Source organism: Lagopus leucura, unplaced genomic scaffold, assembly GCF_019238085.1.
Source record: "Lagopus leucura isolate 7727_CA_CO unplaced genomic scaffold, USGS_WTPT01 Super-Scaffold_100001, whole genome shotgun sequence".
Classification (NCBI taxonomy): domain Eukaryota; kingdom Metazoa; phylum Chordata; class Aves; order Galliformes; family Phasianidae; genus Lagopus; species Lagopus leucura.
Genome location: NW_024962262.1, coordinates 72,608,998 through 72,634,354, shown reverse-complemented (window position 1 = coordinate 72,634,354; position 25,357 = coordinate 72,608,998). Strand labels below are relative to the sequence as shown.

Genomic DNA, 25,357 nt, shown 5'->3' with positions numbered 1-25,357 from the left:
CAAGCAACAGCACAAGAGGAAATGGCCTCAAGTTGCGCTAAGGAAGGTTTAAGTTGGATATTAGGAGAAATTTCCTTACATAAGGGGCTTTGAACCACTTAAACAGGCCACCCAGGGAAATAGCTGAATCACCACCCCTAGAGGAATTCAAAGATGTGCAGATGTAGTGGTACACTCAGCTTGGTTAACTTAACCTTTGAGGTCTTTTCCAGCTTAAATGGATTCCATGACTCTATAATGTGATGAGTAAATAATTATGTAAAGAAAAACCAAACACTATACACACGCTGTACCCAGAACAAATCTTACTGAACCACAGGAACACTGCTAACCTTAACAACATTTACAGTTTATTAATATTTACAAATTAAAACTGTACATTTACAATGTAAACACTTTAACTTACATTAAAAAAAAAAGCCTCAAGCATTTGACAAACAAAACACATTTGCTTTCCTTGAACTCAATGAAAAACAGAACTAAGCCAGGTCCAAACATTTATTTTACACTGAGTGGGAAATTTTAAGCAGTAACCTACAATTATTATAAAGTAATTTTAAAATCAACAAAATGGTTAAATTAATTAATGTGCCATAATTCTCATATTAATGCAGGTTACCAAGCCACATCAGTGAAATGTACATAAATTTTGTTAGAAACACACACAAAAAATGCTGTATTATACCATGAGAAGAAGGTGTCTTTCAGCAACGAGATGTTATGTAACGTTCCTCATAATCCTATATTCAGACAGGTCTTAGTAACTACTATCTGTTATTGAAAATTCCTTTTTCAGGTAGGAAAAACATTCTGTTTACTTCACTGATGGGAATATCCCTCAATGCTGGAATTGCTTCTTCTTGAAATTTCTTCTGTTGTTGCTTCTTAGCATAGTTATCTACAGGAAATAATGAAAACATTCCACATATTGAAGATATTTTTTTTCCTGCTTTCAATAAATGTTACATAATGCAATGTAGCTATACAAATACTACAAATTTAGCTACTAAATGATGCTGAAAACCCCATCTTGCTGAGGTATAAGACGGTAAATCAGAAACACCTCACATCGACATACGTTAACAGAGGCCCTGAAGAAATCAACCCTGCTCTCCTGCTGGAACATCCATCAGGGACTGTACTTTGTTTAAGATGCTGTAGATGACATCAAATCATAACCAGACACAGATAAAAAGAGTAAACAAACCCTGCAGTGAGTAGCTCACTCCGTAGCATGAGTATTTTATTTTAGATTTCTATTAAGATGCTGGCTACCCTTCCTTTATCTTAGCTTCTTGTTCCCACCACCATACAGCTCCTGCTCCTATAACAGCATAAACATGTTCACAGGTACACACTGAACAAAAATCACTCAACATTTCCCTTGGAGAAAACAAAGATGAGAGCAGTTATTTTCCAAACAGAGCAAGACCCACATCCCACCTGCCATACAAACTCTTGGGTTGCCACTAAGTCAGAGGATGACATGAGAGATATGTACATGCCTGGATACATTCTAAGACCTGTTTCTCTAACGTTGTCTGCTTTACTAATATGGTACACTTTACCACTTGGAAATTACTGCCATAAGGTAACAAAGAAGCAAAAGTCAGGCTTGTGGGAGATCTTTTCACCCTGGTCCTTACGTATTTCCATGAACTTTTTCTCCATGTTAAAATATTTGAAAGCTTAAAATTTGAATTATATTATTTATGCCTACATACGTATATTTACAGAAATTATCAGTTAAATATAAAAATCTTAGAATAAACAAGAAATCCCATACAAAAAAGATTACCTGTAATAGTGTGCGTGGAGTTAAGTGGAGCTGTACTCATCATGTTAATGCCAAAAAGTAATACATAACCAATTCCCACAACAACTAATAAATATGCTGGCAAAGCAACTGCCCAGTACCTGAGGAAAAAGATTTTAAAGTTTATGTACTTTCTAGTAACAAATATATAATGATGTAACAGTTTTAATGTAGTGGCTATCTTATCTAACTTTACCAATGGGCAAAGAAACAACACTTCTGGGTATGGATCATGGCTTCCCCCAAGAAGATACCTGACTACAGAATCAGTGTAACCACTTTGGTATAAACCACCAAACAGATTCATTTACAGAAAGTTTTTATTTTTTATATTTACAGTTTAAAGTCTACTGTATGTTATTCGACAAACTCTCTGAAAACAAAAATTCAAACTTATCATAAAACATCAAAATACTACCATCCCTCCCAAGACACAACAAGAAATTTTTATCTTAAATGCTTATCCACATAAAATAATGTTTCACAAACATTGCAGTCCTTTAGAATCAGAAAAAACCCATACATATTTTAAAAACAGTTTCACAATTTCTTACCTGGAAATCATTACACATACCCAGGCTTAACAGTTTGAGGTTGAACTTAAGAAATAAGCTTGAACTTACTTTTGAGGCCAGTATGTTAGTCCCAATGAGAAGAGCCAAGTCTCAGGAACATATGCCCAGATAAGATACAGCACTGCACAGAAGAATGAAGAGTGAAAACAGTTCAAACAATACCATTTTAGACCTCCTTCTTAAGATTTTAGAGCAATACTCTCATACTGGGACATACTGAAACTACTTTGCTTTAGACAATTTAAACAAAAATAGCTCTACTAAAATATGGCAAAATACCATCTCAGAAAAATCTTGTACAATACAGGGATAACATTTTATAGCCACTTATACAATAACACTTTTGTATTTGCTTTAACACTGGGTAAAAACACAGAACATCCTGAGTTGAAAAGGACCCTCAACTATCGTCAGTTTCTGAAAGTACTGTCCAAATTTGCTTCTCGAATACTGGAAATACTTCCTGACTCCTTGTAAGATAAAAACCAATTTCACAATGCTGAGAGATTTTACTTCCCAAATCCAGTGAACAAATCCAGTGAAATTCAGCAAAACTTGATGAAAATAGGTTAGCAGCTAAGCAGTGACAGAAGCTACATTAATGCGGCAGCTTCCTGAGGAAGAATGGAAGCCAACTTACTTCTACTTCTCTCCTAAAGGTGCGAAAGGCTTACAAAAGACCAGCATCTCTAGCACGTAAGATATCTCCAGTGAAATGCTAAGGCAGCTGTCAAAACAGCAGCAAAATGCTTGTGTAACCCTGACCACTTTCCTACTGTTAACCAGATTGAACCTATTTCCTTTCTCCAGTGTTTAGGTGAGGAAGATTTTTGCATCTCCTACAAAGACAGCCTGAGAGCTGGGGCTGTTCAGCCTGGAGAAGGCTTTGGAGAGACTTAAGAGTGGCCTTTCAGTCTCAGATGGAGGCTGTAAGAAAGAAGGGGACAGATGCTTTAGCAGGGTCTGTTGCGATGGCACAGTGGGAAAAGGTTTCAAACTAAAAGAGACTTAGATTGGATATAAAGATTGGACGTTACAGTAAGGGTGGTGAGGCACTGGAGCAGGTTGCCCAGAGTGGTGGTGGATGCCCCATCCCTACAGACACTCAAGGTCAGGCTGGACAGGGGTCTGAGCACCTGATGGAGCTGTGGGTGTCCCTGTTCACTGCAAGGGGTTGGACTAGATGGCCTTTAAGGGTTCCTTCCAACTCAAACAAGTCTACGATTCCCCCTCCTCTCCACAATAGTTACCGTGCAGTGGCAATATATACGATTCAGATATAAGATTTACTAAAACTAGACCGCAGGGGAGTTTTAAACTAATTTGTATCTACGATAATATGAAAGACAGCATGAATTGTAAAAGAAAGACAAAACACATTAGAATCACAGAATGTACCATATCAACCCACAGGCCTGGGAAGTAACGCTGACTCCTCCTCTGCGGGCAGTTCAACACTAACATCACCCTTCTGAGACGGCCTTGTCGGAATTACATTTGTCCCATAAGCAAAGCAACAGATTTCAATACCCAGCATACTTACTAAAGCCAAACCAAGATCCTAAAAATAGAGCAAATCCGTATATTGCCCTTTCAGGCAGCGGGGCTGGAGAGTTCTCCACCATACTCACTGATCCTTCCCTCTAACTCAGGGAAGAAACCAACAACGGTAAGAAGAAATCAGAAGGCTCTCAGAGAGCAAGGACGGGAGATCAGGCAGCCCGAACCGCCCGCTCGGCTACCAGGCGACGACTCCAAGTACTGCTGCCATAGGATGGCGACTGCGAAGAGGACAACGCCACCACACACGCACACGGCTGGCAACACGTGACCGCAGTGTACAGCCTGAGCGACTGCTGTCATACAGACCCCCCCGCCCTACCTTCCCAAACCGGAAGGCGCGAGAGGATCGACGCCCGGCTTCACTCTTCACACTGGATATCGCGAGCCTACCAAGCCGCCTCCGCGCATGCGCAATCAGAGACGGCGCTGTTAGCGGGTGCATGCGCACTACTGGCCAGAGAGCGGCAGTTGGAGGTTTTACGGAGCTGCGAGCGCAGCACTGAGCTGAGTTGTGGAGGGCGGGCTGTTGATCGGTTGGTTCTGGTAAGGGCTGGTGAATGATTACAGCGGTAGGTGCGGCCCTTCCATTCACGCCACAGTCCTGTGCCTCCTTCCTTGCAGCGGGAGGGAAGGACTATCGCCATCTCTCCGCAGCCCCCGCCTGGCTGACGCCCGGGGTGGGGGCCGGCGCCTTGGGGCCGGGCTGCGACACGTCAGTGGGAGCTGCGGGGCTTCCGGGTGGCGGCTGTCAGAGGGGTTGCCGGGCGGCTGCGGGGCTCCGAGCTCGAGGTGTGCGGAAACAGCGCGGTGCCGCACCGCGGGGCTCCGGGGCAGGGCGGTACGAGGGGCTCGGGAACGGTGCAGCGAGTTAGAATTGAAAATAAACTGTCTGGAGGATGTGACGTGTGGAAATAAAGCAGATATTCCGTGAAACACTTGTAGGAATTTGGATAAGTTCTGTTTAACGCGGGTTGTTTGCCTCTTGGCTCCCTCCTCACGCTGTTTCTCTTAATCGTTTTCTTTCAGGATCTCGAGCCATGGGTGAGCCTTTGTCTGAATCTGAGTTTGCGGCCTTCGCTTTCAGTGCTGGTTATAAATCCTGCTGTGAATTGGTGAGTGGGTTTGGAAAGAGATCTTCCATTGGGATTTCATAGAATTGTAGAATGTCTTGGGTTTGAAGGGAGGCCAAATCCCACCCACCCCAGTCCCTGCCATGGGCAGGGCTGCCCCTCACCAGCTCAGGCTGCCTCCAGGGATGGGGCACCACAGCTTCTCTGGGCAGCTGTGCCAGCACCTCACTGCCTGCTGGGGAAAGAATTTCATCCTAACATCTAATCTAAATTTCTCCCCTGTAGTTCAAAGCTATTCCTCCTTGCCCTATCACTATCAGACCATGTAAAAAGTCAGTCTCCCTCCTGCTTATAAGCTGCCTTCAGTTAGATACTGGAAGGCTGCAATTAGGTTTCCCTCAAGCAAAAATTTCTTGTGCCACTCTCTGTATACTGCTCTCTTGCAGAAATAGTAAGGTAAATCTGAGTAGGGCACCAGAGACAGCATATCCTTTATCAGGCATTTATTGAATGCATATACAATTGTTGTAAACCCAGACAATGGTGGGTAGGTCATAATGACTGCTTAACAAATCCCTTGGTTGTGTATACAGGCCATGTATGGGATGACTTATCTAAGTGTCTCTTTAATCACAAAACATTCACAACTGTTCACAACAGTTAGTGTGAGTTCAAGGCTGAATTGACTGCATAGTGTTCGTCTATTCTCTGTTTTTATACATAGATATATATGTATATATATAGTTGTTTTTGCTCAATAGGGCCACTGCTTATTTAGTTATTTCTTTTATTTTTCAAACTGTAGCACTTTTCTCTTAGAATATTTCCACGTATGCTTTCCTTGACTCTTATTTCCCACTTCTTGCTATGCTTAAGGAATTTTCAGAATACTGAGGTAGTTAACCTTTTTTGCTGCTTTTGTTCATGGATTGTTTATCTGAAGTGTTGCCAGATACAAACTAGCTGGGTGACAATTGTTGGGGAGAAATAAAAAGTATGGATAAAGCAACTTTCCGATTTGTAAAGCTGTATCAGGTTTGGGACTTAAGAAGAGGTGTTGTGGCCCTGGAACAAGCTCACCAGGGATGGCACCAAGTCTGAGGGAGTTCAAGGAGCATCTGGACAAACTCTCAGACATAGGGGTTAAGTTTTGGGTGGTCCTCTGTGGAGCCTGGAGTTGGACTCTGTGATCTTTTATGGATCTCTTCTGACTCTTGATATTCTATGATTCTATGACCTGCACTAGGGACCATTAGTAGTAGTGTGTCTCATTTAAATTTGTTTATATCATCCAAGATATCTTCTCTGCTGTGGAGTGAATAAAATTGGGTTAGTAAAATATTCTAAATGCTCTTTAAAGGGATGTATGTGCTATGCTGTTGAAAGCCCTTGATTCTGCGCAAATGCTGAATCTTGTTTCTGAAGTTTGCTTTAGTGGGAATGTCACCTTGGGCTTGATGTGTCCAGTACTAGGTTTTGGAGACATAGGGGTGAGGAGGATGAATTTGTTTGTTTTTAGTTTTGTAGCAGAATCCATCCTGTGGAGTGAATAAGACTTTCTCAGTCATCTTTAAGATGAATTGATTTTGAAATACCGGTTCATCTTTTTCTTCTCTGTGTTAGTGTCCTGGTCTGGTGAATATGTTGACACTGCAATAACTTTATTTTTGAGAGTAAGCCTTGATTTATGTGTAGTGCTGTAGCAGTTCAGGACTATTAATTTGGGCAAGACCATGTGATTCGTTGTCATCACCTCAGGTCAAATTAGTAAGTCGTCATTGCACAATATGTTAGTGTGTCTGTGAGATCTGCTGCTGAAACAATAAAGGGCTGTGAAAGGAACTTTCTGAATGACACGCTTCATGTTTATATATTTTTCTCCACTTGTATTCTGGGATAGGTATGTGTTTCTTTGAAATGATAACGTTGCTATGCAGAGGCATAATACATACAGTACGCATCAAATGGCACACACAGTGTTTATTAAAATAACAGATTTTGTAGGGTTTTGTAAAAGAGAAGAAAGTAACTTATTTTTCAGCTTGAGAGGCTTGTGTGGAGTACTCTGCTTTAAGCACATTAAAGTATGTTGTTTAAACTCTTAAAAAATTTTTGTCCATTCCTAATGATTAATCTGTGGGTATGCTTTTCAGTTCATGGCTATGTAGATACTCTTTATTTTCCTTAGGAGTGCAGTTGACTAGACTGTTGTGTTAGCTAACTAATAAAAATGCTTTTTTTTTGTTGTTCATCTTTGTTTGCTTACTGGCTTGCTTTCTGGCTTTGCTAAATGTGAATTATAAAGACTTGATACAAAAGGGTCTGTCAGAGGGATTTGTTAGTGCAAAATACTGCAGATCGTAAGTTTCCTTATTTTCTCCCAGAAAACAGATGACAGAATTCCAGAAATAGAGCAGATTAGGAACACAAGTATTGTTTTATTCTTTGTGAAATGGGATGGGGGGGGGGGGGGGGAAGGCGGGGGAAGTTCACCCATCTCCGATTGGACGTAGAAGACAGTGAGATGATGGTGAACGCTGAATGAGTTCTATGAAGATTTTATTACAAGCTTCTGTTCAGAATAAGTAGGTACAAAGAAATTGTTTTCTTGGCTGTGTTATCTACATTAGTATTTTAGTTAACAACTAACTAGAGTTAATAATGGCTAACTAAATTTTAGTTAGTTACTGATACTGATTGATTTAGTTGGCGTGTCTGCATTGGGATTTTAGTTTGACTCAGGATGCTTTTGAAGCAAATATCCCAGGTGTCCTTATGTTCTGTGCTTTGAGAAGAGGTATAGGAGTGTGCTAGTGGGGTTCACTGAGAGTGAGACTAATGTTTAAGATGCTTTTAGGACCGTAGCTAATGTGTTATCAGCCATGAACAGATGTGCTGACTGCGGGAATAGGCATGAAGAAGTGTGAACTATAACATCCCTTTGGAAAGTGTGTAATGTTAAAGTAGACTCCTCAGTACAAATGCTTTGCTTCATAGTTTTGTTTCCTTTTTGATCATGCTACTTATGAAGACATATAATCATAGAATCCTTAGCGTTGGAAGGGGCCTCTGAGGGCCTTCTAATCCAGCTCCCCTGCAGTGAACAGAGATGTGGCAGCTAGTTTAGGTTGCCAACATAACCACAGATCGTCATCTTTACTGATCCTATGTATCTGTGTTCTGAAAGCAAAAGTGTATTAAGAAAAGGAATTGGTGAGAGAGCTTAAAAATTGCTTCTATTCCTCTACTTCCTCTGATGTAAAGATTATATTCTGGTTTAATACTTCAAAACTCCTTAAGTAATGTATTTGCAAGATATGCAATGTTAAGAAATAACATGTTTATCTCTAGGGTCATGGAGTATTTGTACAACGTTCTCCACATAAACCTAAAACTGGTATGTAAACTAAACCAATATTATGTAACTTTCTTAAGCAGTGTCTGTGCTGTGCTTGCATCTTTCAATTGCTGTTTCACTTTTTTCCCCTCCAGTTGTCTGAGTAAGCTAAAATAATTTCTTCTCTGAGCAGAAGCATTGTTATATTTAATTAATGCTGAAGGAGTTCTCATCTTATTGTGCTGATGCAGTATACTACTGTGCATTTGTGAGAGCAGTGTGAGTAGAGAGTAACACTGACATATATTTAGGTGGTTAATGCTACAAGGATGGACAGGTAAGGTTGATACTTATTACCTGTGTTTTAATTGTAACTCTATCTTAGCTGTATAAATCTAAAGACACATTCAAATGGTTCTTAATAACTGCAAAACTCTTTACCTATAATCCTTAATTATTTTTTGGACAGCTGCAGAGAAGCAGATGGCTTTAGAGTACGCCAGATTATTAAATCTGGATTCACTACAGAAATGATAATGCTTAATATGTAGGATTTCAGGTTTAATCACCAATCTCACTATGTGAGATGAATTTTTGCATTTATTCAAACTCAGATAATACTGCTTCTGCTCTGGAATTACTTGATGCCACCTCAATAGTCCAATCAGGACCCTTGCCTTTTAAAGGCAGCCTCCAAGGGAAATGGGTTCTATTTTTTGGAAGAGCCAGATATCACATATGTAATGGACTCTAGAGAAAAAAGATTTTCTGATTATTTTTTTTTTTTCTTTTAGTGCTGAGTTGCTACATGCCACAATACATTAAATTTGTCATAGAAAATAACTAAACAGGTACAGCTAGAAGAGGCTTATGTTGTTCTTTGGAAACAGTATCTCTTCTAGCCATCAAGCAGCTCACTGCCCTTGTTAGGCTCCTTGTTAAAAGCAGGCAGCATTTATTCATTTATACATTTATGTTAATACAATTTAGAACATGTGATTCCTTGGGCATTGAATGTGAGGTCTGCCAGCACGTTCGTATTCTTATTTCTATATAAATTCCCTCCTTCAAGTTAGAAAAAAACCAAAAACCTCAATTTATCAGGTATATTGGAAGTTTCAATCTGGTTAAATAGCGCATAGGAGTGCATTATGGCAATAACTGGTGATTTTTTTGAATGTGTAGTTGGACTTTGATTACTTGTAACGCTTGAATTGTATAGTCTAGTTCTTACCTGTTTTCTTAAAGATGTTGACCCCTGTGAAGTGTGGTGCCGTCAGCCGGTTGACAAACTAAGAGAATATTGCAACGTTATTAAAATATGCATCTTTTGGCCTCTTCTCTTCCAAAGTGAAAGTAATTATTTGGTAGCTGACTGGGGGTAAGTTCTCACAATGAGTCATCAGCCTTTGCATTTCTTTTCATCATCTGTGAAGGATAACAGATGTGACAGTTGTGCTCTCAGTAGTGGTAAAACAATCTGTAGGAGTGTTTTTATGGTGAGCTATGTTACTTAAGATCAGAAGGCATTGTTCTTGAACATAAGATGAAATTAAGAAAGGGTTTCTGAAGTTTGGAATCTACATGGGTATTTATGTGCTTACACAGACATCTTATATTTGAGAAGTACCAAAATCTTTGTATCTTTTTGTTTTTCCCCTTCTGAAATGCTTGATTTGAGTTAGTAGCCACATTCTTGCTTAGATCTAATCACTGTAACTGTTAGTAGACAAGACTGTGTTACGCAGTGTTATTTTTCTAATTGATAACTTTTTTGCAGCAGTTTACAGATTTTAGACTGGAATTGGAAGAAACTCTGTGATTTAGAGCTTGTGGAAGACCTTGTTGATTTGACTAAAAAAGTGGTTGTAAGTATTATAACTTGAGGCTGCATTTTAATTTAGAAATTTCCTTTTACTGGAGTGAATAAATTGATAGTCAAGGTACAGGTTTTTAGAAACTTAATTTCAGATCATGGTTTTTCTTGCAGTTGGTACTTGCAGAGTCTTTTAATAGGTTTGACTGGGGCCCTTGTACATTGCTGAGAGAGTCACATTCATGGGAAAAACAAATGGCACCTTATCCTGATGAATAAGTTTTTTTTTATATACAGATATACAGATTTTTTTGTCAAACTGTTTTCTTGCTCAACAGATTATTTTTAAAATAGATGTTGTTGACTTCATTCACTGTTGATTTCGTGCATTGACAGTGACAGAGAATGACAAATGTTTGCAGCAGATAAAGGAAAGATAGTAGGTTTTTAGAATTTAAGTACGACATTTAAAAAAAAAATACTGATTTACTGAAGTTCTGTGTTGAACTCTGAGTGTACTTTTCTTCTACCTTACTGTTACATTATCAGGTACTCATCTGATGGATTCATACTTGCTTATGCTCTTTGTGCTGCTCCCCCCTTTCATGCTCTTTGAGTGCCCTATTTTCACCTTCTTGTACTTCAGGATGTCCCTGCAGTTATTCCACTTTGCCTCATGTGATGAGGTTTTGGTGCTGTTTCCCTTCATGGGAGCCTCTCACTCAGTGTTTATGAGAGGCTTTGTGTGTATTCCCACTCCCTTTGACCTATACTTTGCTTTTCTTAATTGTTCAGCCTCTATCTTCTTGTAAAAGACAGTATATCCAGTATCCAAATCTCAGGAGAGGAAGTGCTGCTGTTTTGGATATTTTTCACATGATGTGTCAGCTGGTACTTTGTGCAGATAACTACAGAAATGGCTAAAGCAGCTGGCTATCCTAACCAGACAGCATAGCATCTTCACTATTTATTTACCTTTCAACAACAGTACTTGGGGATTGGCTATTGAATACAAATATATTTCCTGAAACTTTGAAATGGATCAGAGCTGTTACCCAAGTGGCACTGCATTAACGAGGAACAGAAAATGTTCTTGAGTCAAACCTGAGCAGGCAACTAAAATTAACAGATGTTAACTTTTTCCTTTTGTTTAATCTATCTTCTAGAATGTTCCACATTTTATTGGGGGCATACTGAGAATTGGCAGCAGGCTAGAAAATGTAAGTTTCTTGAATTCTTGTTAATTGGAATGCTCTTTTATGCGTGAATATGAATGAAATATTTGTATGAATATACAAAATATTAAAATGATTACTTAAATATACAGACCTATATGTTGATGCATCCCAGTTGTTGTAACTCTAAGCCACAAAATAAAATGCGTGTGTGACAGTGTATAATCAATGAATACACAGATGTTGTAATTAAGAAATATTCAACAAACTTAAGCTAAACAGGTTATCATGCTAAAGAAAAATAGATGGAAAGCTTACCCTTGTCCTGGGCTCACTGAGAAGTCTCCAGGAGGAGCAATCTCCAGAAGAGATCCTTCCCCACTGGTATTCAGCTCTTAAGTGGGGTCTAGGAGAGGTGCAGCCAGGCTCCACCCCTTCTGGTAGCACAGGTGAAATGCCTTCAGCTGTGCTCCTGGAGCTGGCTCATGGCTCACCTCAGGCTGTGATTCAGCAGTTCTCATACAGACAGGAGCTGTGAGATAAATGCCATTCTGTGTAAGAAGATGATAATGGGTGGGAATTCTGGGGGTGGCTTATATGTCCTACTGCTGGTATGTTTGCTTGTCCTCTTTCTGTGCTGGTGTTTGTGTGTTACACTGAAAATCTTGGGATAGGACAGTGAGGGGAAAAAACCCCACTTCTCATATAATGACAAGGAATTGTTAGGAAACCTTTCATAGTGGGTGTATAACCAAGATGTTATAATCACAATATAATTGTGTATAATCAATAGATATCAAGATGTTATAATTGCAATATAATCAAGAGAGTAAGGCAAAGCAGACAACAATCACAAAAGAGAATAAGTGGAAGAGCTTACCCTTGGATTGAGCTCACTAGAAGATACCAAAAGAGGGGATCTCCAGAAAAGATCCTTCCCCTCTGGTAGCCAGCTCTTAAATAGGTCCAGGAGGGGTGCAGCCAGGCTCCACCCCTTCCGGCAGCACAGCTGAATTGCCTTCACCTGTGCTCCTCTGGCTGACTCATGGCTCACCTCAGGTGATTAATCAGAGGTTCAGGCTGTGACTCAGCAGTTCCCATACAGTGGGTTATTACAGATGATGAATGAAAACAAAGAAAAGTAAATGGAGAAACTCTTATGATAGTAGTAATACAATTAATATTGTGGTAAGTATGTTTCCTAGTCTCTGACCCTATCTGAGGTGTTATGCTTAGCATTTACAGCTCCTTGGGGACTTAAAGTCAATGGTTTCAGTTTAGTGTGGGGAGTGTAAGCATTGCTTCTCAGAGTTCTTTGCTGTGAAGAATACTGTTGATGTTCCTAATTGTAGAATTGCGTTTGTTTTTTGTTTGCTAATGCACTTTTGCACCTTGATTGTTATTGGTGTGCATGTTCAAGTTGCTTCTGATTATATTATACGTCCTGTGTTTTCTGTACATTACATACATTTTGCCCTAGTCTTGTCCTTTTCTATGTATTTGTTTCTTTTTGCTTGCTTTCTGTTTTTGAGTGTTCACCAGTTGCTTACTGCCATTGGGTCTTTGATGTCAGCTTGTGATATCTTTCCCATGCCTCTACTTTTCTCAACTATTTCATGTCTCCAGTTTTTGAGGCCTTTGTTCTGTTACATTTGTCTTTCATTTTTACATTTCTTAATATTGCATCATTATGTTAGCTCTATCAAGTCACTTATTGTTACTACTGTCTGTATATAAACTATTGTTGTACTGTGCCAAAGTGAACCAAGTGAACCATGGCCACCTGATCAAAAGAGATTTCTGTTAGAGATGAAATAAATTAAAACAGACAAGTAGTAAACCTGGCAAGTTGCAGTCCTGTGGCCTATTGTAAGCAATGGCAATGCTGTATGATGAGGCTTCAGGGCTATCGATAGGACTATGCTTGATTACTGAAATGGTAAAAACCTCAGAAACACTTTTTTGGAGGCAGATGGGAAGTATTCTAAGAGATTCTCATACAGTGGTACTGATTAAGACTGAAGGACTGTGAATGACTGACTAAGGTTGTGGTATAGGAGTGTGCTGATCCATCTTCATGATCAAATTCAGCATTTGATAGAACCGTACTTGTTAAGTTTTTCATTTTCTCTCTTTCTCTGGCTGTTCTTAGTTTCCCTATGCTTATCGCTTTTACTCTTCAGTTCCTAGTTTCTGCTGTCTTTTGTAGTTTAACTGAAAAAAAGAAAATTTCTGTATCAAATTTTGTGATTTGAATGGCTTCCCTGTATCCTGTTGAAAATATGTCTGTCTGCATTTTGTGAATATGCTTTATTATGCTGTGTTTAAGTTACCTGGATATTTATATTTGTGAACCTGTTTGAAAGGCTAACAACTTGGGATCAAGTTCCTCAAGCAAGGTGCTATAAAAAAAACTTTTTTTGTGTTTACACAGAATACTTTCACTATTGCCAGTGAATTATTTGTTTACCTGGTATGTTGTTTTTTATTTAGGACTCTGTATACAATTACTGTTTTGTTTGTTGTTTTTTTCCCTCTTTTCTTCAATTGCACTAGGGTTTCTTCGATGTTAGGGATGCACTTGATTGGATCAGATGTGCAGGTGATGTCAATATTCTGCAGAAGCTGGAGAAACTTGGTGATTTTGGTTGGCTCTATCTTGAAACTTTCTTTGGTGAATGTAAGTAACTCTTCTGAAGAAACAGTCATGTGGAAAGTTACCTGTATTCAAGTAATGGGATAGTAATGCTTATATTAGCTTGAAAGTGTCTGCAAGAGTGACTGGAATAAGTGTTCTTGTTTGTTTGTTTTGTTTATTTAAAGCAGTCAAATTTTGTTTGAGTTTCTGTATGTTCACAGTGCACATCTGAACACAGTGCTCTTTCTGAACAGGTGTTCAGAATGGTTCCTGAGTTTGCAGTCCTTTGTGAGCTAATTGTGTGCCTGTAGGCTCTCAATCTTTAGCACAGGGATGGAATGTGACTGTAATATTAATAGGGTTTTATTGTTAAAAGTTTGACAGAGGGTTTTGTCTGTATTAATTCAGATGTTGGGCATCTTTCAAAATTCAGCTTACGTAAGCTCATGGGAGATCCCATAGGCTGTTAACACTAGCGGTAGAACTTAAGTTGAAATGGCAGAAGATACCAAGCCTACTATTCTTCTTGCCTGTTGAGCAGCTTGTGTTCTGCTCTTAATTTTTGCGTATGTACATTCTAATTCAGCTATTACAGTAAGTAAGTGAGTGGTGGGAACTGGACTTACATGTAAGCAGAAAATCTTTTTATAGTTAAGTACCAGGGTATGAATTCTTTTTAACGGGAATCTTTAAAGTCCCAACTTCTTTCAAAATAAAACAAAATTTCAGTTGATTGCTTGAAAGAGGGCGAATCCTTAAAGGTTTTACTGCTTGCAACATTTTTTAGGCTTACCCAATAATAAGCGATACCTTAGTTTCAAACATTTGGCATGTCATTTGTTTCTATTATTTGTTTGGTATGTCAAGTTTTGCTTCCAACCATACAAGGGAGTACAAGGGAGCACAGTTCTTAGCAGAAAACAAACTCTGCTTTTTGTCCAGATTAGTTTTTCATTCATTGCGGTTTTTTTTTGTTTGTTTGTTTTTGTCTACAGGCAAACATTATATTACTAAAGTTGCTTTGGAAGATTGTAATTTAGTTGAAGAATTTAAAGCTGTCACCTGTGAAAACTGTAGGAAGGTAAGAGACTCTATCAGCGTGTTTGTCACTTTCATGTGTTGTGGGTTTTTTTGGCCATAAAAAAAAGTAGCCAAATGATCAAAGACTCAAGTTTCGAAAGCTTAAACGAGTAATTATCTAGGCATAAATTATTTTCTTGTGAGATCCTGACTTAATAAACAGAACGTTGGTTGTTTACGCTGCCATTGTACATTGGAGCTATTGGAGCACTGGAGTCTATTGCCAGCTGTTTTCTTTACTTCACATTGCAACTGAGTTTAATTACAGTGGCTTCTGAATTGTTTTTTAATTTCACAGAAGAGTGAATCTATGAAACAGAAAGGAAATGAGGAGTTCTCCCAAGGAAAATTTGATCATGCTATAATATCGTATACGAAAGCCATAGAGTTTTGGTAAGAGCTCAACTGGTTAACTAGATTGTGTTGTGTCATATTCTCTCAGCTTATTGGGATTTATTAAGATTTTGTTTAGTTTTGCATGAGCCACTCTAGAAATCAAATGATGTCTAACTAAAAAAAAAGTGTTACGCAACTTTTCCTGTTTCTTCTTGCTAGTGGTTGTTTGCACTTTTTCTTTCCAAGAGTTTCCATTATGTTTAGATGACTAAATAATGAGTAGAGTAAATCTGAATTCCATAAAAATTTGATATATTTTTTTTAATTTTGTCCATAGTGTTATAAGTGTGTGGTTGATAGGATTAGCATTTTGCTGTTGTCTTTGTTCAGATTTTATCGCATAGTACATAGTGTCACATCGCAACCCAAATTCAAACTGATTTCAACCTTCCTGGACTTTATTTTCTTTCTCCTTCTTCTCTTACTGAGCTGATTTTCATCTGCTTCATCATCACACTTCTTCCCCAGCTAGCTGCATCCTTTTGCTTTGTTTCAAGTGCTTGCTGGATTACATATGCGAGTTTCCCCCTCCCACCCACTCTTCTGTAGGTACTTTGGGAGCAGTGCTTTAATTCTTTGGAACTGCTCTTTGATTGGCCCAGTCAGACATACGGTTATGAAACAAAGTTCTGGAAGCAGTGATCCAAAAGTGTTTGTGGAATGTTTGACTTAATTGGAGATTAAGGATTGCAGAGCAAAACAAACTGGGATGTATGTGACAGTCAAGCTAGCTTTTCCATGACTCCACCAATTTCTTTTTTTTGTTTTTCCCCAAGCAAAGCTGAGATGGGAGGGAGTGTACTAGCTGTGTCTTAGGATGGCTTGAGTTGTCTTTTGATGTATCTGTCACAGCAAAGAATTGGGGGCAGAATCTAAATCTATCTTTTATTCTTTTCACCTCACTAATCGTACAAATTGCTACATAATTAAAATAGTAATGTTAATTACTTGTAAATTGCTGAGACTATTGAAGGAAACTTGTATGTAATTTTTTGCAGTGTTTATGCTATGGTGTTTGCAGACAGTTACTGGGACAACTTTTCCTTAAAGTTTCCAAAAGTAATATATATTACAAACTTTTTGTTTTCTTTCTTAAGCCCTACAAACCATCTTCTGTATGGAAACCGAGCTCTTTGTTTAATTCTCACGAAGCAGTATAAGTAAGTAACCCTTGTTTATAATCTGAAATCTCTTGTAAGTGCAAATTAACATTGGACAAAGAAAGTACTTAAAAAACTGAAGTGTATATATAGTAATTGTGATGTCTCTACCTCAGGAAACTGATATTAAGAGAAAAGAGTAATGTCAGTTGTATTCACTGGTAATATCTAATGCTATTTAAAGTTTGGAACAGTGGGGAGGTTATATGAATGGGGGGGAAAAAAACCCTTAGTACCAGTGAAGGCTGTGATTTATGAAACGTTTTAGAGAAGAGTGTATTTCTGGGATTATCGTTCATGAAGCCAGTTGTTAAGCTAAAAATCTTGTTTGTGACCAAGGTGGATGTATATATATTTTTTTAAATATAAAGGTTTTGTTGTAGTAAAACTGAAATCACAAGGGTCTGATTATTATTAATCCTGACCTAATTGTTGCAAGAAAAAGAAATAACAATGGATGTAAAAATTGACATCCATACAGTTCATAGTTTCTGCCTATTTTCCTGGTGCTGTGCTAAACTCTCTGCACATAACATTTGATTTTTTTACTATACATGGTACTTCTAGTGGATATTAGGTACTTTCTATTCGTTATTCTTGAAGTCCTATTTGTCTGCGTCTGGCATGTCTTTAACTGAACGTTGGTGAGTAGCTAATGGCAATGAGGTCTCCAGGCCAAACCACTGGCTTTATTTGTTTCTGTTTAACTTGAAGTAGTCTTCTCAGATAATCTCAGTCATCTTCCTGGAGCGTTCCCAGTTATGTCTATTCTCTCTGCCTTTTTGCAGGTGAACTGTTCTTTTATTTATCTTAAATTTTTATAGTGCTGTGTACATTGAAGTCCTGGTCTGTAGATTTTCCTGAAGTCTGAATAATAAATCTCTATTCTTTTTGCTTCCTTTTCTCTAAGGAAAGCCCTTGCTGATGGAAAAAGGGCCACTATTTTGAAGCCTAATTGGCCAAAGGTTAGTTTCATATGTGTTTCAAAATTGTCTTTTGCTAGTATTGTAAACCAAACATAGGATCCCAGAGTCTGAATTACAGATACGAACACTTCCTATCTACCTGCGTGATATTTGCATTTAGCTTTGCTGACAGTAGAATGAATAGAGTGGGAATTTTGCATCATTCAGGCAAGCACGTAGCTTTCTTGCATATTTATGTTAAAAATGTTGTTTTGGTACACTTACTTACATGATGTTCTGCATGTGTAAAGAAAAAAAACACTTATTTCTTCACAACGCATTGCTATGTTATCAGTGCTTTAAAAAGAGTACATGTCATCCATAGAGTAATGAAAACCCTGTTTAATGGGCAAAATGTATTTCCTTGTATTCTTGGACTAAAAAAGATTAAAGAAGGGATAGTTACAGAATTGCAAATCAGTAGTTGAAGTTGGAAGGAAAAAACAAAATTGCTGTTGTCTGAAGCCAGAGGGTAGATACTCCTCCTGATGGATTATTGGTCATTCAGGGGTGCAGTAGATTTTTTTTTTTTAGTGTGTGCAGTATTTTTACTTTGTACTGTCCAGTGTGCTTCAACTGTTTGAAATATAAAGTATATCCTTATTTGAATGAACACTTAAACTGATATCCACACAGGGTCATTATCACTTCTGTAAGGCACTGTCATTACTGGGGGAACATGAACTGGCTTTAGAAGCTAATGAGAGAGCTCAGGAACTGTGCAAGAATATTCTTGATGGACTTAAGGATCTTATTCAACAAAATGACAAGTTAAAGAAGACATTAGAAGAAATCAAAGGTAACCTTTTCTGATTTCAAGATTTGCCTTGAAAAGAAGAAATCTCATTTATTGGTAGCTTTCCTTTGAAAACAGCTAATTTTTTTTTTCCTTCCTATAAAACTTTCTGTAGGTACTAAAGAATATAAGCAGAAACCAAAGGATTTTCTTGAGAAAAAGTAAGCAACTGCTAAATTCGTTATTTTTTTTTCTAATTAACAATGTTTAGTATAATATTTAGGTAATATGTCATAGATGTTTACTAATATATTACAGTTTAAGGAAAAAAATGAAAGAAATAAGACTTATCAGAACTGCAGCCAGAATGTGGCCTAGTAGTAAAGAGGACTTCTAGGTTCCTAAATAAGCTATCTTCTAATGTTTTCTACTGCCAAGTAGTCTCCTTCAGTATATGAAATTCTAGTCATGTTGGAAATAACAGGAAACAGTTACAGTTGTGTATCTTTTGTCCATGCTGTTTCACATACACTGTTGAAAATGTTTCTGTAATCACGTCTCTGTTTTGTGTTGACTTCATTGTATAATTTTCATGAGGAGATTAAACTGATTCAAATCCTTGTTAGGAGAGGAACTGAATGCTAGCAAATGCACTGTGGCAATGGTAAAAAACAAACAAACAAACAAACAAAAAAACGTGAATCTTAATTAATAGGAACTTGGTTTTGTCATTTCTGTTTTAAACTCTCCAGGGAAAGCAAAAGAGTTAAAAGGGGTTCCATATTTGTACATTCAGCTGTGTTACAGCATAATCCTTAACTCTTGCATTAAATGCCTATGAAAGACTGTTGATTTCTGCTGATCTACTTTTGGTGATGCAGAAAATTGTGTGTTTTTTTTTTTCTTGTGTCACTTTTTTTTTTGTTAGAGATCTTTGCTTAAGCTAATACTGTGTACCTTGAAGGCTTAAAAAAAATACGTTTGATCAAATGCTTTAAGTATGTTTGTGGCATGAGAGCTTCTGTGAGGGTAGGCTTTTATTTATTTTATTCACGGCAAATATATGTGATATATCTTAAACATTAATATTGGAAAAATTAGGATTTTCTCTCTTTACTTTTCAGGGACAGCAGTTCTTCAGGATCTCATTTGATCATTTCTCAAGAGCACAAAGAAATAGAGAAGGACAGAAAAGAAATGCAGTTCGATCATGAAGGTGACCATTATCATCAAAAACATGATACCACCGTAAGATATACTACAGATGGAATTCCAAGACTATCAGTATGTTAATTTTCTCCATTCTGGAATATGCCATTTAATGTGTGGCTGAAATTTTCCTCCAATAGTATATTAATAATTGTTTACTTTCTCAGCTGAGTGCAAGAGGAGTGCCCTTAGATTGAGAGTGCTCTGAATTCAAGAGGATTCTGTTAGTGCCTCATGGTGTAATAGAGTTCAGTAGAAGATGCTTTTGCAAAACTTAAATCATAGACAGGGTTCTTCCTAAAGGGGAACATTTTGTACTGATGTTGCAATGCTAAGGTATTTGCAGAGTTACAGACAACTGTTTTGTTGTTCTGTGAAGCAATTCTTTCTCTCCAGAAAACAGTGTTGTTTCAATAGTACTCCTAGAAGGCTCTCGGGAGACCTCATTGTGGCCTTCCAATACTTGAAGGGAGCCTATAAACAGCTGTTCCCCCTCCTGTTTACAAGGGTGGATAGTGATAGGATGAGGGGAGATGGTTTTAAACTGAGACGGGGAGGTTTAGGTTAGGTATTAGGAGGAAGTTTTTCACACAGAGGGTGGTGAGGCACTGGAACAGGTTGCCCAAGGAGGCTGTGGATGCCCCATCCCTGGAGGTATTCAAGGCCAGGCTGGATGTGGCTCTGGGCAGCCTGGTCTGGTGGTTGGTGACCCTGCATACAGCAGGAGGTTGAAACAGATGATCATTGTGGTCCTTTTAACCTAGACTGTTCTATGATTCTGTGATTTATATTTAAAACTAGGATTTTGTGGTTCTCAGTCATGTGTTCTGGCTTGTGTGTTTGAAACAAGCGTAATATACTGTCAGAACTCAGAGTCATAGATGGCCCAAATTGGAAGGGACCCATAAGGATCATTGGGTCCAAGTTAATTCTTAAAATTTAAATAACTGTTTACAAGCAGAATTGTTCTACTAGATTATTTTTACTAACTTTTTGGTAAGGAAGACACAAAAGATAAAATGAGACTTAAACTTTGTTCTCTGATCAGGGTTGAGTTTTGTTCAGGATACAAACAAGAATACTCAGTAGAGAAGGGTGGCCAAAGGAATCTACTGACAAAAGCCTGTAACTCTGCCTTTTAGGATATTACTTTACTGTTAAAGTGCAAAAGTTTTCTGTGTTGTTGTGGATTAAACTCAGCAAATAACCTTCTCAGTTTTTATAGGAGGGTGGGACAGTGAGTGCAGATGACGTGACAGTTAGGAAACTGAAACTAAGGTACAAAGGCAAAGGGAAGGAAATGTAAGTTGGAATAACTTGCTGGAAAGGACAGTGAGCTCCAGAACGTACAAGAAGTGCTTAAAGTTCTTGACTATCTTCTGAGAGCTTGAATCTGCCTTTGTGCATGCGAATCTTCATAATGTAGGTCTGTATGAATTTATCTTTAGGAATGTTACTTCAAAAAAGCTGGCATTTTTAGGTAATGTGAATTGTTATGAAACTAGAGAAAAGTGTGAGTATGGTTTGATTAATTGAAATTTTCTTAGGGGATGTAGTATATGATATAATTGTGATTTCATTGTTGAAATTGTAATTTGTAATGTAATTGTAATTTCCACATAGTACTGAAATGAGGAAATCAGTTTTTAGATTTAAAGATTGTTTCTGTTAATATGCAGTGAGATGACTATGAAGCTTGAGTAATTATTATTTTCTCTGTGAAACCAAACTACTGTATTTGGCATTAGGTGACCAACATGCCCAGGACAGAAAACAAAGTGTGTTCTCTGGACTTTCCACCAAGTGAGTTTGTTTTATCGTTTATCAAGTCTGGGTCAGTTCTTCCTTCACTGCTGTTGTTATTAATAAGCACGTTTATATAGTGCCATTTTCACAACAATAAGCTATTGTGTTGGTTTTATTTTCCTGTTAGGTGCATTTACTTAGTTACTCCTATTTCTGTGTCTTACTTCCTTTCCTCTTTTGTGGTTTCAGTCTGATTTATACAGATGATCTGGGAATTTAAGTGAAACTGAAAAGTAAAATGCTGAGTCAGAGGCTGGAAATAACTTTCCTTGTTTTAAGATTGTTTTTGGATCTAAAAGGAATTAAAATTAAGAGAAAGATGTGTTATTGTTTTAGTATTCATAATTTGTTTATGATTACTAAAAGCTCCATATCGTCTTCAAGAAAATAATCTTGCAGTTAGAGAGACAGGATATTACAAACTATTTGACAGAATGTTTTTCTATGAGCTTCAAGAGGAGGAAGCTGGTATGTTTTATTGTTCATGTGTTTCTTTAAATTAAAAGAACACTTTTGTAGAAGGACATCCTAACCCCAAATATACCACAGTCCTGGAATTACCTTCCCGTGGTGAGCGTGTTTGTTTTAAGCAGGAGCAGCTCTCATCTTCAAAGTGAATTCTCCTGAGCTTTGCCTGCTTTTATCATCTGGTGAACCTATTTGAATTGAAAATGCCTAAGAGACTTGTCTGACATCCAGAAATTATTGTTAGTTATAAGGTTTATGTAGAATATTTTTTGTCTTACTGGACCCAGGTGCGTGTCTGTGTTGTATTCTCTCCACTGACCTCTGTTGCAGTGGGTCCTTCTATAGTTCTGACCAGGGAGAAGTCTGAAGGTTGATGAAGTGCTCAGTTGTGCTCTTCTGTAGACCTCACATGCTTGAATACTTAGCTGAACAGATGCCAAAGTATGAAGCATCTCAAAAATTGATCTTAGGAAACCAATAAAGATATATTCCAAAATACTATTTAAAAACCAGTAGTAGGAAAATATAATCCTGATTTATAGACTTTGGATGTATGCAAATATCTTGAAGTACTAATTAATTTATAATGAAATAGAAAACGTGGAAAGATTTCAAAGAAAAAGTCAAGACTAATTTGTTGAAAGGTTGTTAAGTGGTTGTGTCAGGAAAGTGGATTTATTAGCTGGTGTGCAATGAGCCTATCCACACACGCTCAGGGGAGATGCTGCTTTTTTATTGGGGATTGGGCACTGCTGGAGGTTTTCACAAATCAAGCACTGCATTTATGAGTTGAATTCCCAAATACATATCTAATACAGAAGAAAAACCTACTACCTTCGTAAGGTTAAACAATCCATACTCTGTCTGTCATCTGTTGGCTACTTTCCTGGCTGTCTGTGCTTCTGTGGGGTTATTTTGTGGGTATTCAGCAATGTAAGAGGTCATGTAAGAGCAAGCTGAAAAGTTTTCCAATTCCCAATTCTCCAAGTGGAGCCAGTTGTCCTTGATTGATCAGATAACATTGCTGGCTAGGACATCTTGCTGTAGTAGAATCAGAAGATCCTCTGTTTGTGTTGATTAAGCACAGACAGTACCCCATTTTCTTAGAGAAGATTATGTCCATTACCTGTATTTTCTCATTTGAAAGTTTCTAAATATCTAACATAATGTGGGTGGCATTATTAAAGGAGAGAATAGCGTACATTCCCAAGATCTAAAGCACACAGATTTTATACATTGTAACAGATGAATATTCATACAGTTTCCATGAGGTGCCCACCTGTTCCTAGAATTGCTTTACATATTAAAATCTAAGGTGACAGGATGAGGAGAAATGGCCTCAAGTTGAGCCAGGATAAGTTTAGGTTGGATATCAGGAAAAACTTCTTTACAGAAGGGGTTGTAAAGCACTGGAATAGGCTCCCCAGGAAGGTGGTTGAGTCTCCATCCCTGGAATTGTTTAAAAACCATTTGGATGAGGTGCTCAGGAACATGATTTAGCGGAGGGCTGTTAGAGTTAGGGTAGGATGGTTAGGTCGTGGTTGGACTCGGTGATCTTCAAGGTCTTTTCCAATCTGAACAATTCTATGATTAATGCTTCAAATGTGCTGTGTTAGTATGGATTTTTGGTGAGGGGGTCTTTGGTGGTCCTGAGGTTGCATGGGGAGGTGTTATCCAGGCAAAAGTTTGTGTGCTACGTAGGCCAGATCCCATAGATGGTCAGGAACTTATTTACAAAAAAAAACATGTCTGTTAACTAGGTTTCTGATTAGCAGTTCAACCTTGTTAGGGTGCCTGTACTATCAACTTTCAGTTGATAATACAGCGTACCTCTTGGAGGCTTGTGGAATGTTGAGAATCTGCTGTTAGGCTCCAGATGTCCCATTTATCTAGGGAGGAAAAAAACAATGTCAGTTTGCTGAGGAGCTTGAATTAATTGCTGAAGGCCCTGAATTTATTTCCAGGTATCAGTGTTAACAAGAAAAATATGAGATGTACTGTGGCCACAAGGATTTTTGAACAAGTCTGAAGCAACTGACAAGTAAAATGCCTGGGTTCATTTCTTTGTGAACGAGAAGAATAACTCATTTTAGAGAGGTTAAGGGAGAAAGAGGGATAATGGAAGAGTGAATGCAGGGAGAGAACTGCAAATTCTTCCAAGCTGAAGAGATTGTAGGATTATGAAATGTGCTGAAGTCGTCGGGGGGGAAAAAAAAAAAACCCCGTGAATGATTCCCTACTTATTCTTTCTATTCTTGCTTCCTCCTCCCCCCTGATACTCATTATGTCAGTACTGATGTAGAAGGAAACATTTGTTTTGGCTTTGATGTGAAAGGAGGAGTTATGCATTGAATGACTAGCTGATACATGTTTAGTGTGGGTGGGGAAGAACAACTTTCTTTTTCGTATTCTTTGTTTGCAGAAAGGCTTGTGACTTGCAGGAGGTTTCATGTAAAGGAACTTTATGCCACTGTATCTCGTTTTAACAGTACTGTCCTTTTTCGTTACGGTTTTTGTTTGCATGTACTATTTTTTTGAGCATGTGTATAGTTCTGTTAAATATATTTGTTTGTCCCTAATGAGAATCTCTATGAAGAGCAGCGCTACCTGTAGTGATACTTTAAAATGTTGGTGGGGTAAGTGAATTATGTTTGCTATTGAATTAAAAGTACTTTTTGAAATCTAAAAGTAGTGTCTTCAGAAATGAAAGTAGTGAGTAAATCATGCTCAATTATAATGAAAATAGTTCAGGGATGATCTTAACTTGGAAATTTTTCCCTAAAATCACTTTTATTTATTGTTTTTTAATGTTAAGTTCATTTAGTATGAAGTAATTAGGTTGATTAATTATTTTGTGCAAGGAAAGGTTTTTATTGCTTTATCTTCATTAAGATTTTGTTTTGGATGATATCAGTTCCTTAATGGATAGAAACTTATTTAATGAAGAGAAGGGAATAGAATACTTATCTCCAAATGGTTAACTGATTATATGCTTGAAATGTCTAACTCTGAAAATATTGTTTGTTATTGTCTTTAAATTTAATGTCTTTAGAATTCATAATGACTATTAGTGTTACTTTGGAGTTTTGAATGTGTGTGAACAGTTTCAGCAGACACCTGTTCATACTCCTGTGTCACTTTCAATAAATGGTTTGTTAAATAGTTCTGAACATATTCAGTCTTTGTGACATCTGAATTTTGTTTGGATTAATTCAGATTTTCTGTAATGAAGTAGTTTTCAGTGAAAAGTCAACCCTATGAGCATGTTGAACATTCTGCTGTCCTGAGAGAGATCAGTCAAATGGATAGATCTGTTTTTCTATGATCAATGTATTTTAATATTTTAAAATACGTATTTGCTATATAAATTTAAAATGCAAGTGCATAGAAGACTTTTCTGAGTAACATAAACATTTGAAAGACTAGGTGATTATTGAAGCTTCATGTATGAAATTAACTCCTCTTTCATCTTGAACTTTGTGGTAATTGAACAATTGCTCGATTTATTTGGTAGCTATACTTTATTTTTGGGTTCAAGTGCTCTGAT

The 25,357-nt window shown here is 37.7% G+C and overlaps 2 protein-coding genes across 11 annotated transcripts in view; one reads left to right on the top strand and one right to left on the bottom strand.

The window, feature by feature from the left end:
* Positions 1-337: 337 nt before the first annotated feature.
* LOC122177687 (phosphatidylinositol glycan anchor biosynthesis class P) lies at positions 338-4,264 on the bottom strand. Its single transcript, XM_042867326.1, has 4 exons — positions 3,935-4,264; positions 2,440-2,512; positions 1,799-1,917; positions 338-898 (listed from the first exon to the last, which is right to left on the bottom strand). The coding sequence occupies exons 1-4, from the start codon at positions 4,014-4,016 to the stop codon at positions 768-770; spliced, it is 405 nt and encodes a 134-aa protein (XP_042723260.1). The 5' UTR covers positions 4,017-4,264; the 3' UTR covers positions 338-767.
* Positions 4,265-4,392: 128 nt separating this feature from the next.
* TTC3 (tetratricopeptide repeat domain 3) overlaps positions 4,393-25,357 on the top strand; it is a 60,840-nt gene continuing 39,875 nt past the window's right edge. For 5 of the 10 annotated variants that reach the window (XM_042866739.1, XM_042866736.1, XM_042866738.1 and 2 more), the window contains exons 1-15: positions 4,411-4,497; positions 4,981-5,066; positions 8,376-8,421; positions 9,610-9,742; positions 10,142-10,229; positions 11,344-11,397; positions 13,909-14,032; positions 14,986-15,071; positions 15,369-15,463; positions 16,564-16,626; positions 17,537-17,591; positions 18,228-18,390; positions 18,503-18,548; positions 19,452-19,611; positions 21,285-21,339. In XM_042866739.1, coding sequence (XP_042722673.1) covers positions 4,992-5,066; positions 8,376-8,421; positions 9,610-9,742; positions 10,142-10,229; positions 11,344-11,397; positions 13,909-14,032; positions 14,986-15,071; positions 15,369-15,463; positions 16,564-16,626; positions 17,537-17,591; positions 18,228-18,390; positions 18,503-18,548; positions 19,452-19,611; positions 21,285-21,339 — 1,243 coding nt within the window. In that variant the 5' untranslated portion in view covers positions 4,411-4,497; positions 4,981-4,991. Of the gene's footprint in view, positions 4,498-4,980; positions 5,067-8,375; positions 8,422-9,609; positions 9,743-10,141; positions 10,230-11,343; positions 11,398-13,908; positions 14,033-14,985; positions 15,072-15,368; positions 15,464-16,563; positions 16,627-17,536; positions 17,592-18,227; positions 18,391-18,502; positions 18,549-19,451; positions 19,612-21,284; positions 21,340-24,159; positions 24,447-25,357 lie in introns of those variants that run through there. The other 5 variants (XM_042866735.1, XM_042866734.1, XM_042866741.1 and 2 more) reach the window with 5 other exon arrangements.

Bases quoted from the DNA above. Each gene is read 5' to 3' on its own strand.
- LOC122177687 (XM_042867326.1), bottom strand. From the start codon at position 4,016: ATGGTGGAGAACTCTCCAGCCCCGCTGCCTGAAAGGGCAATATACGGA. The intron at 2,513-3,934 runs GTAAGTATGCTG...TCTTCTGTGCAG, and splicing joins AGGATCTTGGTTTGGCTTTA to TGCTGTATCTTATCTGGGCA. The intron at 899-1,798 runs GTAATCTTTTTT...TATTTCCTGTAG, and splicing joins CTCCACGCACACTATTACAG to ATAACTATGCTAAGAAGCAA.